Here is a 13,753-nt window from a genome sequence, read left to right as displayed (position 1 = left end):
TATAGCCAGCACTTGTGGCTTATGCTACATTACCCGGTTGATTTTAACAAAATGCTAACTAGCAAGCTAACAACGCGGTTAGCTAATGTTACTTACGTCTGCTGAAAACCCAAAAGAGGGGACAGAACGCTTTTTCTTTTTAGGCGGAATTTTTAAAGAGTGATGGGATTACAAGAAGAGAAAAGGATAACTGCCATGGACGTGGTAGAAAAGGTCGACTTTTTGTTGTTGTTCGATGTTTTATAGGTGCTAGCTAGTACGGCTCATTTGTTTTGACCATGCAGACGTCAACAGCGGAGGTCGAGTGAGCGGTGAGACGGACCTACAGACGGTTCAAACAGTAGTGTCAAGCACACCAAATTTAACAGTAAGATATCCGGTTAAAGTATCAAAATAAAACCCATATTCACAACATAATGACAACGTTTTTTGAGTAATGACAGACACCGATGTGGAAATATTTCTGTAAAAATATCGTTTCCAGTAAAGCTTTCTTTGGGGATTTTTTTTCACGATTAATATGACTTAAGTAATAATAATTAGAAATTATATTAACAATTTCCCTTTCTGAATGTACCTAAGTGTGGAGGTTATGACACATCTTAGATGGGCGGAGTTTAGAACTGTCAAAACCAACAATGACCTCAGTTTTCCGACGTGATAATAGATGTCATGTGGAGCATTTATTAACAAAGCCATGAATTACAACAATAATTATCCCCAGTCGAAGTCGCAGTAGTAATACTAATTATAATAATAATGTGGTTTTAAATACATAAGTTATTCTTCTTTTATTTTACAGTTCAATACATATTTTATACTAATTTACAGTTAGCCTATATTCTGTACTCTATTTATTATTCTCTATTTTTACAACACTATTTTCCAGAAACTGAAAGTGAAATGTATCCTTATCAACTAAATTACACCAGGGTTGACTAAAATTGATATTTCTGTTCAATAGGCTGGTGTCACATTCCTCAAGATTACCTGTGTTATGTCTTCATTGTGTTTCCCATGGCTCAGTAATGAGGAGAAAATGCTGTCCAAAGGAGTTTGCAGAATTTTCCTTTTTTCTGTAGCCAAAATCAACAGTTACAAAACATCAATCCCATGAGTAATGAGCAGATAGATGCATGTGTTTTGTTCAAGTTCAAGCTCAAACTGGATTCTGTCGTCCCTTTGCCTTTGTTGTTGTGACTTTGAGAAGTTGTGCCTGCCTCTGAAAACGCAGGGTCTGGGTCAGTGTTTTTTTTTTTTTTTTTTTTTTTTTTTCAAGGAGATACATTTGCATTTTTCCCTCCTCAACAGTGGAGGAGGAGGGTGCCAGGGAAAGCTCAGCTACTGTCAGCTAAACAGGAGGGTAATGTTTTTCGTAGGGCTATTTTTACTCCATATCAATAATGACATCACTCTGGTATTAAGAGATCAACACACCATAAGTATATCAGATGTCATTAAAATATCCATGTGTCTAATTGTCACTGGTAACAATATAATTTCTTTATGGATTTTTTAGAATTATTGGGAAATATATCTATGAAAGTAGAGTATTTATTAGTTTGCCTTTGGGATTTGTATTTGCTCTAGCAATCCACTTATACCTGTGTCCTGGAGTCAAAGTCCATTTTAGTCTGTACAGTTTTTGGCAATTCAGTGTGGCAGTGTGAGCATTTCTAGGCTTCAATAAACATTTCATCAAACATGTAAAGACCTAATTCCTACATGGAGATTATGTGTTTACTTTGTACAGAGCATAAATCTTCACCATCCTTACAGACCAATATCATGTAACAGTGCACGATAAGTCATTTTTTACAGCTAACCAGAAAAGTTGTGAATTCACATTCACATAACTGTGAAATTCCTCAGAGTGTTAGATGAGCTTTGAGTTCTCCTTAGGGAAAAATAAACAATAGCAGCATTTGTTTCACCAATAAAACTATTGCTTAGAGTCCATTGTAAAGCCTGGAGAGGCAACGTCTTTTCCTCGGACTGCAACACAAAAGCTGTTCCGTGTTTTGTGCCTGTTTTCTCTAACACTAAATGAGCCTATGTATATATAAGTCTAATCACACATAGCATCTAAAGTGGCTTCCAGTAAAGCACAATGTTTGATTTCCATTGTTTGGATCATAATAGCCATCGCAGCTACTGGGTATGCGACAGTGGGACATGTGTACCACCCACTGTGAAGGCAAATACTCCAGTGGCTGCATTGTGCAGCAGGAATTCTTATTTGCAAACATTGCAAACAGATTACATCAACACACAGACTTAGAAAGACCCAGCATAGGTTAACCCTTAACGACCAAACGTCTCCAATCAGAGAGGAAAAATATTAATGAAACAGTTATTGAAACATATTAACTACCATCTATATTTTTAAGCATAAAATGTATGTTATGAATAAAACTCAATCAAGTTAAGACATCTGTAAATCTATCTCTCCATATTTGAATGAGTGACTGATTAAACTGAGTTGGTGTTATGCAACAGACTCTAGTGTTGTAAGTGTTGCTTGAGACACTCAGCAGTGGTTTCAACCCTTTTAGCCAAAGAATGTTACTAAGTGAAAGGGACTCCAAACAAGCCTTTACTCCTGCTGATCTGAATGTTAAGCAGGACAATATAAAGCAACTGTCTGCAGGAATATAACAAATATACAAAAAATAAAAAAATAATAATTCAATGCCTCACCACATTTTTTGGGGGGAAAAAAAGAGTTGATAAAACTCAAAATTTCAAGGCAACACTTAAGCAACACAGCAATTCAACTTATTTTTTTTTTTTTAAAGTTAAGGCTCTGAGTTTATCCCATTTAGAAATGATGCTTAACATAGACCAAGTTAGAGCAACACATTACATTACACAATTTTTACATCTGTTAATTTACATAATGTTGAGATAATAAAAGCTTTATTTTATATACACACTTTTTTTTCTATTTCAAAATAACTTAATTTGATGAGTTAAATGGTCAATTCACTGGACATTTAGTTAACTGAATTCATAATTTTGTAATATTTTTTGTTATGACTTGCCTTTTTTTTTTTTTTTTCAACAGTGTACAATATGCCACTTAAAAGGAATTATCTTTATCTCTGGGCTTTCCCACAACATGTCATTTTCAACAATAGTATCAAAGTAGTGGAGAGATACAGCAAGATATACCATGATGGTCAAACAATAACACAGTCTAAAAAATGATGCACATTTCACCCTGATTTCCTTTCTGCCAAGATAGACTGCAGACTAATTAATTAAATTTCCTAACATAACTCTGTGTCATTAGTTGAGATTATTATATTATAATTAAAAGTACACTGCTTCTGAGAAAGTAAGATCATCAGGTAGTCCCTATGAATAAAACTAAATACAGATACTGTGATAATTTCTGTGATATTTGTTTAGAAAAGTGAGCGGTGTGTCAGCATGTATGTGTGCAGACTAGCATTTGCACAGATATAGCCTACATACTGCATGTGTATCCTAGACACTGCATCCTGTGTATCCACTCTCATATATACACACTAGTCTGTATTTAGGCTTGTGTGTGTGTGTGTGTGAGCATGCTAGCTATCTGGAAGCAGCAGGTCACTGTATTTTCAAGTAAAGTATGTGCAGGTAATTTAAAGGCTAAAGCGGTGATGTGCAGTGAGACAGTATTTACAAAGCATTTAGACAGGCCTTCATTCCCGGAACGCACGACTGATTCAACAACAAACATTTGTGGTGCTTCATTGTGTTAGTAGTGGAGGGAAAACAGGGAGCATTTTCTAAAGAAATGGAGGAAGAGAGCAGGTGGTGGCAGTGTGCCCATTACAACCTTTTCAAAATTAGTCATTTTAATGCTTCTATTTTATTCTAATACTTTAACACTTGCATCTCTTATTTAGTAACCATAAACACAATTTTGAGACAAAATCACAGACCATGTGCATGACAGTTAGCACAGTTATTTCCAGGGAGTTACAGGAGTTCATGCAAGGGGATGGTGTTGAACAGGGTGTGTGACAGGGAATACATTATGCCTCTAAATAGTTATTTCTCTATTCAATTCTATTTATTGCTAAAACAACACTTTTCTCTCTTATTGAACCGGAAGAGAATATAGACTAGACTCAGCAGTAGCTTCGGGCTCTACAGAGAGACTGACTGTGGCGTGTGTGTGTGTGTCCTGATAACATCCCGGCAGGACTGGCCTCTAGCCAACCATGGGCAAACTCACCCTGCCGTTTGATGTTGAGGGTTGGCTCCAGGCAGACCAAGCATTGTGTCCCAAACAATGAACCCCAGACCCCACTGAACTATAAAACATGTCCCTTTGGGGGCGTTTTCCTTAGATTTTGTACAGGAGACACCCAAAGTCAGGAAACCTGACCCCGCTTTTCCAAATTTAGTAACTCTAAAGTCTCAATGCTGCTGACTTGGCATCCAAGTTTGTCTGCCTCCTTCTCTAATAAGGTAATAATGTCCTTGGAATGTTGACTAAGGCTCATGTCTGGGGTGGGGGTCTTGTAATTCAGAAATGTGTTGAAATTCCATATCAAAAATGGAAGAAAAAAAATCCCTCACCTAAATTCACTTTAGTTAAAGTGACTATGACAGAGAAATTTTGACCCTGTTCGACAAAATAACAAAGACAAAATAAAGGTCCCTTTATCTGAAGGCTTCTGTCCTGTATGCTTGCCAAGAAAGTGCCAAAAGTAAGTGTCACTGAACCTGAGTATTGATAACCCACAAGGATCAGATTGTAGCCAAATGTCTGTCAAATTTACAATTGAAAGGTAATTTTGTCAGCCTATTGATAATTTTGGCATCTTAATTGTCATCTTAATGTTCTGAACACATGGCATCTATTGTATATCTATCTGTCCTAGAAGAGATATCATCTTGCCACTTTAAAGAGGTTTGTTTACTGACTATTTCTTCATCGAGGGTTTAAGCCACTTGAGGTAGCCTATATTTGTTATTTGTGATTTTGGGCTATTGACTTGACCAGTGGCACTGCAGTACTCCCTGTCCACCAGCTGTGGTCGCTGCTGAGTTTCCTCAGTGAGCAGAGGGTGAGAGAGGCCTTCCGGTTCCTCTGGCAGATCAGCTGACTCTGTTGCTGTTGTCAGGAGACCTCACGAACTGTATTGTATGGCAACTATGAAAATTATCGAGCCATAGAAACACTACAAGCCGCCATATTTTAACTGGTAACGGCCACATTTTGATACACAGGTGAGTGAAACTGTCAAACAATCACAGTAGCCACCTGTGTTGTTGTTGTGGAGAAAGCTAAGTGGCTAACAGTAGCTAATCCCTGCTGGATGTTGCTTGACCTTAACTATCTTTCTCTGTCAGCTTCGTTTGATATACAGTGTCGTTTGAACGTAGTTTTATGGTTTTCAAACTTTATGTAGCAATAAGGAAATAAAAGCGAGTGCCAGAAAAACAATATTTTCTTTTTGTAATGGATTTCAACCCCGAATGAGCTCCTGTTGCCATTGTAGCATTATTTCATTAGCTTGCTTAGTGGTAAACAGTATCATTATACTTCATGATAACAGCACAAGGAGCTGTAGAGCTAAAATTTAGCCAAAAATAACGACACTGTAAACACTGTACTGTAACTGTATTGTACTCAAAGCAGCAATATTCATAATAAGACAGACTCAGAGGGAGGGGTGGAATAAAACCTCACAGATTTACTAACTGAAAAATAATAAAGACAGTTACATTAGTCTAAATATCGTTTTCTTCTCAGGGTTCTCTAGCTGCACCAGTGCTGAAACCATGACAGAGTTTTGGTTGATTTCTGCACCTGGAGAGAAGACCTGCCAGCAAACATGGGACAAAATGATGGCAGCCACCACACGAACCAACAACCTCTCCACCAACCACAAGTTCAGCATACCAGACCTCAAGGTTAGCACTGGATTTATTCACTGTTTGTTGTCTTTTATACTTTTTCACCTCTCATCATCTCTCTTGCTTAATTCATGACTTCCTATTTAAATAGAAGCTAATACCAAAATCACTCACCTTATATGTATCCACTGTCAAGAGTAAGCTGATTCTGTGTATGCGAAGCAGCTTTTACACAGATCCATTGCCAGCATGTTGAAGTGTTGGTCAGGTGAAATTTTCATCCACAGAGTAGTTCAGCTCTGTGCTGAAGGTGAAGTAACCTCTCTGACCTCACTGCCACATGGGGCTGCAGTGTTCTCCTGGAACTGTTAGCAATGCATGAGTGGTCCTGGACAAAAAGGCGCCATCCTAAGCACATAGGGGCCCCTGGATGTCACTGTAGGCTGATTTAGCTCCAGATGTCACTGTTTAAACACAACCCTGCTGACACAGATCTCAGTTCTGATGAGTCAGAAGTCATAATTTGTGGGTGTTTTATTTTTTGCTTTTTTGTCCAAAAACAGGTTGGGACACTAGATGTTTTGGTTGGACTGTCGGATGAACTGGCCAAATTAGACTCCTTTGTTGAAAGGTATGCTACCTCAAATGTTCGATTCTCTTCCTCTGAAGGATGATCATTTTAGTGATTGAATTGGTACTTTATAGACCTTTTATAATCACATAAAATGCAGCCTGTATTATATAAAAGGTACTAAAAAATCTCCCTTAACCTGTGCAGCACTACAGACTCTCTGATGTAGCGGGTTTACCACTCCCTAATCCCTTCCCTTACCTTGTAACAATGAGGAATTTCACAGGGGCGCGAGGCTAGCGAGCCTCGCAGTCTAAACTTGGCTATTTACAGTTGGGTGACACATCAGCAGCTCTTTCTTTAGTCATATTTATACCCAATGACTTATGTGCCGCAAGTATGTTTGACTGCAATTTATAGTCTTTTGAAAAATATGACATCTAAAACTCACACACAGCCATTACTGGCCGAGGCCTGCTTTGCTTCCTCTGTGGATATTTCCAAGACTGTGAGAAAGACCAACTTTGCAACAAGGTTTCACTTGTTTGACTACAGCCTGTCTTTAATCTAGTTCGTTTTTGAAGTTTCCATCTAGCATATATTGGAAAAATAAGAATATCTAAATTGGTGAATTCTTCAAAATTGCACCCATTAATATATTTATTGTTTGTTTTTGAGCTTTGAATTGATTAGGTTGTTTTCATTTGTCGTGATATGAACAATAAAATCTATTTAAAATTGTTCAAATTAAATCCCTACAGCAGATGTACTTTCTTATGAACTCTGTAGGCATGACATGTGACTTGGCTGAGTTCTTGCTTGGCTTCACTCCTCTGGGCACATTTCTGCTTAAAACTGTTAATCATATAAAAGTAGACAGTGCTATGATAATCTTTTTTCAAATAATTGAACTGTCAGTGTTTAGGTTGGTTGTCAGCTGGATGTTTCAGCTATTTATCCATTACTTTTATGTATTCACATGTAGTCATAGTTCTTCTTTGATGTGCTGGTGAACAGTATGGTCAAAAATCTGAGAGTCTGCCATATTATAAATCACCTTGTCAGGAAATCATCTTAACAGGAATATGTGAAACTCTTTGATGTGTGTGTATGTTTGTGTAAGATTGGGAGGATGAGTTCATGGTGGTCATGTGAACATGTGCAGGATGAATGTGTGGTTTTCTCTGGCTTTGTGCATGCAGTTTGTGTTGACATGGTGTGTTTTGATGTCTCCTGGCTGTTCACAGTGTGGTGAAGAAGGTAGCTCAGTACATGGCCGACGTGCTGGAGGACAGTCGAGACAAAGTACAGGAGAACCTGCTGGCCAATGGAGGTACAGTGATGATTACAACACAGTGTCTGCTTTACTACTGAAAATATGCTGATAACCAAGTAGACAGTAACATAATATTTAGATTACATATTTTTCACATGATATCTTCCATTGAGGAAAATACACCTCAAGGCACACTAATGCTGGTTGAAATGTTCTCTACAGTCTCATATAGTCATGTTGTAAGAGTCAAATATCAAATTGCAGTAACCTTGGTATTTAACCATGCATATGTTTTTGGTTTTTATTTGCCAATGTTTTAGATATCAAATCCAGAGATTTCTGCCCCAGAAATCCACATATAATCCGTGTGTGTGTGTGTGTGTGTGTGTGTGTGTGTGTGTGTGTGTGTGTGTGTGTGTGTATGTATATGTATGTATATATATTCAATTTTATTCTGTTTTTTTAACACAATAATGTCTGTGAAGGATATATCAAAATCTTGGCAAATAAAATGGAAACTATTTGCATGACTAGGTACCACTACAGGTAACTGTTTCAATTGTATTTGAAAGCATTGTTAAAAAAAAAAAAAGAGAGAGAGAAAAAGAAAGAAAGAAAGAACTTACAAAGAACCTAACTTTTGGCTTGCTATAATGTCATAAAGGTGGGTAATCACAACACAAAACACGTCTTTTTCTGTCTTTTTCAGTTGATCTTGTCACCTACATCACAAGATTTCAGTGGGACATGGCAAAATATCCCATCAAACAGTCACTTAAAAACATCTCTGAAATCATCTCAAAGGTGGGTCTGTCCATTGGATTGGATAATATATGAGTAATGGTCAAATAAGCATTTAGATTTATATTTGATTTCTATTCATGTAAAACTGCCTGCTTTTTATTTTTGGACCTTAATGGGTAGTGGGGCTCTAACACTACAGTGTCTGGATAGGGTTTTATTTCCCATTGGGAAATCGTGGGTACAGGTGTGTCATAAATGCCATGTTACTCTATCTCAGTTAGAAAACATTAAGTCTTGTTTTTCATCTTTTACAGCAAGTAACCCAGATTGACAATGACCTGAAGACAAGAGCATCAGCTTACAACAACCTGAAAGGAAACCTGCAGAACTTAGAAAGGAAGAATGCGTAAGAAATCCAGACACTAAAATACATTTCCAGAAAAAGTTTTTCACCACAGCAAACACCAGGAGCAGTTAAGAAAATAAGTCACAAATGCCAAAAAGGAATTTTCCCTAGTCTTAACAACATCAGTGTGACTGTTAGCAGAAGCAACCGTTGGCTGACAGCACATGTAATCAACTATAATGGTCAACAGTTCCCTTTCACTTTAAGGATTGCTTCGCATATTCTATGACCATGTCAGCATGGTCTGAAAAGTTACTGTGACTCTGCAATGCTGTGTCAACACCAAACACCAAACACCTTCACTATGTTATTGTAACACTGTTGTGTGCCACTAGGGGGAGCCTGCTGACCAGGAGCCTGGCTGACATTGTCAAGAAGGAAGACTTTGTGCTTGACTCAGAGTACCTCATCACTCTGCTGGTAGTTGTACCAAAGTGAGTATCGGTTCACCAGTCAACCACAATCTTGCAATTTAGGAAAAAATGATTATAGAAAGAAATCTGCCTCTGCATAATGTTGGAGAAAGGGTTCATTTATCCTGCTTGTTCTTTCAGGACAGCATACACTGACTGGCAGAAAACATATGAAACACTCGCTGAGATGGTGGTGCCTCGATCCTCAAAGTGAGTGATTCATCACACCAAATAAAATGTTAAATGAAACAGACATTTTGTGAGAAAGACACCCATATTATGTATCTGTCTTTTTATCTCACATGGTTTTTATTTATTTTATTTTCTGTATTTTTACCTCTTTCTTGTATATGTTTTTAAATATACCATCTGTAATATAGAGTTGTAACAAGTACCTGTCTTTTCCTCCAGTCTACTATTTGAAGACAATGACAGTGGCCTGTTTAGTGTCACTCTCTTTAGGAAAGCCATTGATGATTTCAAACACAAAGCCAGAGAGAACAAGTAAGTACTGCTATATATGTATCAACAGAGAGCTCTACAGAGATCACAAGCTGTTCAAAACAATTTTTGTGTTTTTCGCACAGCTGAGCTTCTTCACACATTTTTAATATGTAAAGAATGTAAGCCAGTATTATTTCAAAAACAGAAACATTCAAGATAAATGATGTTCATTTCTGTCCTCTCCTCTCCATCTTATTTCTAGGTTCACAGTGAGAGACTTTCAGTACAATGAAGAGGAGATGAAGGCAGACAAAGAGGAGATGACACGACTCTCAACAGATAAGAAGAAGCAGTTTGTAAGTGAAATGAACACTGGAATTTTCCTTAGTATATGTTTTTAGTTGATTCCCTACCTTTTGCATTTAGTTTACCTGCATTATGAAATTTAGGAAACTACACCTGCATTACCTGACATCAAACATTACCTACCACATAATCACAGTGCTTAAACAAAAAATATAATAATATCTTTATTGTATTGTGTTAACATTTCTTGAGTGTTTGTTTTAATCAGAAAACAGCCAGTTACAGTCAGCAGCAGTCAGAAAACGCTGACCACACTCAACAGCCTTTCTCACTCTAAGTTGCATTTCCTCTGTGCAGGGGCCACTCGTTCGATGGCTGAAAGTGAACTTCAGTGAAGCCTTCATCGCATGGATCCACATTAAAGCACTAAGGGTCTTTGTGGAATCTGTTTTAAGGTACAGCTGATAGCACCCGTGTATTTAACCATGTAAAAACTGAACACACAATCACTTGACACTGTTTTTAGTGACAATAGTTTAAACTGTGTGTTGCTCCTTTATGGTTGTGTACCAGTGTACGTGTGTAATGTGGTGCTCCCACAGATATGGGCTGCCAGTGAACTTTCAGGCCATGCTGCTGCAGCCAAACAAGAAGACCATGAAGAAGCTGAGGGAGGTGCTCAATGACCTGTACAAACATCTGGACAGCAGTGCAGCAGCAATTATTGATGTGAGTACTTTGATGATATTGTGCTGTACTTACTGCAAGATCATAACATCAAGAAAAACAGAGAGACATAGACATGTGCTACTACAGAAACTTTATATCATGGCAGAGGTTATGATGTAAAAATATCTCCACAAGTATTAAATCCATAACTGAAAACACACAATACTTCCATTATGACAAGGAGGATTTTAACACAAAATACATGATATTGATATGTTTCAGTTTTTCCAACAGTTTACTACAATTCTTTGCAGTTATTTCAGATGTAAATGTTACATTCAATCCATTCTGAAAGAATAAATTTACTACTAATTAAAACAACAGAACCTGCAGCATGTCCTATACACATCAATTCTAAGCAGATTTTGGGTATGTAGTATACTCACACTGTAAAAGAGACAAAATACAAAAATTACTCAAAGCAGATATGGATGCTACGTAAATAATGTAGATTTAAGTGTGCTGGACATGGGCACATTGCAATGCACAAATGGATGAGCTACTCAGAACAGGAAACAAATAAATTGTGTTAAATCTGGAACCTCTGCTTTTCCTTCATTTGTGTGTCAGAGAAAAACAGGTGAACCCCCTCATGGCCATAGTTGGTTACTGGAAAAAAGACTGGTGTAAAACCCTCTTTTGTGTAGTATGAACCATGTACAGTCTGTGGTATGAACCTCTAGTTATGTGTCATATCATGTATCATGTTACTTAGCGCATTGTTAGTATATATGTTAGTGTGTAAATACTTTTAATTGTAATAAACTTAAGATGCACAGGAGTTTCAGCCATTTTGACTAAACTATTCAACCTACACTAACTACTGTACCATGGTTATTTTTCTATTACTTCCACTAAGCTGTAGTTTTAAATAATAAGTCATTATTTGGAACTGTATTACAGCCATTTGACAGCATTAAGATTTAATAGGGGATTTAATGTAGCCTCTCATTTAGAAAATGATTCTAGATATTCAGTCATTCAAACTGCTGCTTACACACACTAATATTACTGTTTCTTGTCTTTTTTTATTTCCAGTCTGCAATGGACATCCCAGGCTTGAACCTGAGCCAGCAGGAGTATTATCCCTACGTCTACTACAAGATCGACTGCAACCTGTTGGACTTCAAAGTTTAACACTTTCCTTACTTTGTCTTTATATTGAGTGCTGATTAAATTATGTTTTTGCTCGTACAAACTTGCCCCACCCTCCTCCCCTCCCTCCACTGTGTCCTCCCCACATCAGCTGCTTGAATGACAATGCTGCATGTTCATTCCTCGTGGTGAAAAGACTCATTAACAAGCTTCTACCACTTTTACAACCAAGGGACAAAAAAAGACTTTTAAATATTATTTTTGTTTACAGTTTATTTTTCTTCACAAGCCACAGAATTAATTGCTTTTTTGATGTGAAAATGAATTAAAAATCATAATGGAGAGTTGTATATTTACTGTGTCATTCCACTCGTGCTGGTGTGTATCGATAGCCACATCTTCTGTGTCGGTGTTCAGAGATTTGTGTTTACATATGGGCAGTTTTATCACTGCACCCATGGCAACCTGATCTGTGGTGTTTCTGAGGTTGCTACCCATGCAGATGTTGTGAAACAAAGATGTTATGCGGATGTGTGTTGTTGTTTCATGTTGTGTATATTTGTTGTCAAAACGAGATCTATATCAGAGTATTGTGTGAGCCATTGATTGAATAAATATGATTGATGAATAAATCATACCAAATGTGTGTCAATTTGTGAATTGATAAGTATGAAAAAAACAAATGAATGTTTGTCATGTCTTCTCCAATTAAATGTTTGAACAGAGTTTAGAGGAGTATGACAAGAAATGATGTGAAGGTCATATGGAGGTGTTCATTTGAGAGAAATGAATATGAGACGTGTGTAGTAAAAAGATCTCTGTGAAGCCTCGTGATGACTCATGATCATTTGCAGAGCTGCTGGCAATTTCAAGGAAACTTTCTCTTTAAGCAGAAATCATTTGGAATCTACAGAGCAAAAAAAACTTGCATCTCAATGTGGTAGAGACCCGCTACATTTACCAGCAGAGGGCGCCAAACAGACACCTGCCTATATGTAAACACAATCTCCCATTCATGATATTTGAATGTGTTGAAGTGTTTAGGTGGAAACCTCTGCCTCACAAAAGCTACTACTGGGAATCCAAAAAAGACAGATTCATATTCATTAGAGTAGCCATGCAAATACATACTCACTCCACCCTGGTCAGTTGTTAAATAAAGTATAACAGATACACTCACCAAGCACTCCATTAGGAACACAATACTAATACTGGCTCTTCGTGGCAGGGATTCTATAAGATGTTGTGCTCCGTGTTGATGTGACTGTGTCATTTTTGCAGATTTGCCAGCTGTGCATTCATGTTGCCAATCTCCTGTCCTACCACATCCTAAAGGTGCACCATTGGATTCAGATCTAGTGACTGGGGAGGCCACTGAAGTACACTGAACTCATTATCCAACCAGGCTGAGATGACTTTTGCTTTGTGATGTGCATGGTGCATTTCTCAGCTGGAAGTAGCCATTAGAAGATGCACATAGACAGTAACAATACTCAAATAGACTGTAGCACTGAAACAATGATTGATTGGTACTGAAGGGGCTCAAAGTGTGACAAGAGAATATTCCCAACACACACACTGTCCAGTTGTGGTGAGAGAGAGAGAGAGGGGGGGGCGAACACAGCAGGCATTTTGTGCATGCCTGTGCCATGCCATGCTGTGTTCTAATCAGAGGACTACTAAGGACAAATAAGTGAAAATACCTGTAACATACCTGTAACAAGAACAAAAGACTGCTGCTCTGCTATTAACTCATTGTGTATGAACCCTGTAGGATCTTCAAGTTTTATGGCAACTAATATATGCAGGAATACAGTGGCCAGATTTTAACAGAGGGATCCCATGGCAAAGTAACGTGACCAGGTAATCATGCACATTAATCGCATCACCTACAAACAACTGCCGGT

At 37.7% G+C, this 13,753-nt stretch overlaps 1 protein-coding gene across 1 annotated transcript; it reads left to right on the top strand.

Annotated features, from left to right (window-relative positions):
• The first annotated feature begins 5,063 nt into the window (after positions 1 to 5,063).
• Positions 5,064 to 12,478, top strand: LOC108887085 (V-type proton ATPase subunit C 1-A). The gene is made up of 13 exons (XM_018682265.2): positions 5,064 to 5,232; positions 5,759 to 5,919; positions 6,426 to 6,493; positions 7,681 to 7,766; positions 8,419 to 8,513; positions 8,768 to 8,859; positions 9,195 to 9,293; positions 9,414 to 9,482; positions 9,684 to 9,776; positions 9,979 to 10,072; positions 10,380 to 10,477; positions 10,625 to 10,751; positions 11,790 to 12,478. Exons 2-13 carry the CDS (start codon positions 5,788 to 5,790, stop codon positions 11,886 to 11,888), a joined length of 1,152 nt encoding a protein of 383 aa, XP_018537781.1. The 5' UTR covers positions 5,064 to 5,232; positions 5,759 to 5,787; the 3' UTR covers positions 11,889 to 12,478.
• The last annotated feature ends 1,275 nt before the right edge of the window (positions 12,479 to 13,753 follow it).

This window comes from Lates calcarifer, linkage group LG15 (genome assembly GCF_001640805.2).
Source record: "Lates calcarifer isolate ASB-BC8 linkage group LG15, TLL_Latcal_v3, whole genome shotgun sequence".
NCBI classification, from domain to species: Eukaryota; Metazoa; Chordata; class Actinopteri; family Centropomidae; genus Lates; species Lates calcarifer.
This window is presented reverse-complemented; position numbering and strand designations above follow the sequence as displayed.

What these genes read in the sequence shown, in the direction of transcription:
- LOC108887085 (XM_018682265.2), top strand. Translation starts at nt 5,788, where the DNA reads ATGACAGAGTTTTGGTTGATTTCTGCACCTGGAGAGAAGACCTGCCAG. An exon ending in TTAGACTCCTTTGTTGAAAG is followed by an intron (nt 6,494 to 7,680) that starts GTATGCTACCTC and finishes GGCTGTTCACAG; the next exon opens with TGTGGTGAAGAAGGTAGCTC. An exon ending in TCTCTGAAATCATCTCAAAG is followed by an intron (nt 8,514 to 8,767) that starts GTGGGTCTGTCC and finishes CATCTTTTACAG; the next exon opens with CAAGTAACCCAGATTGACAA.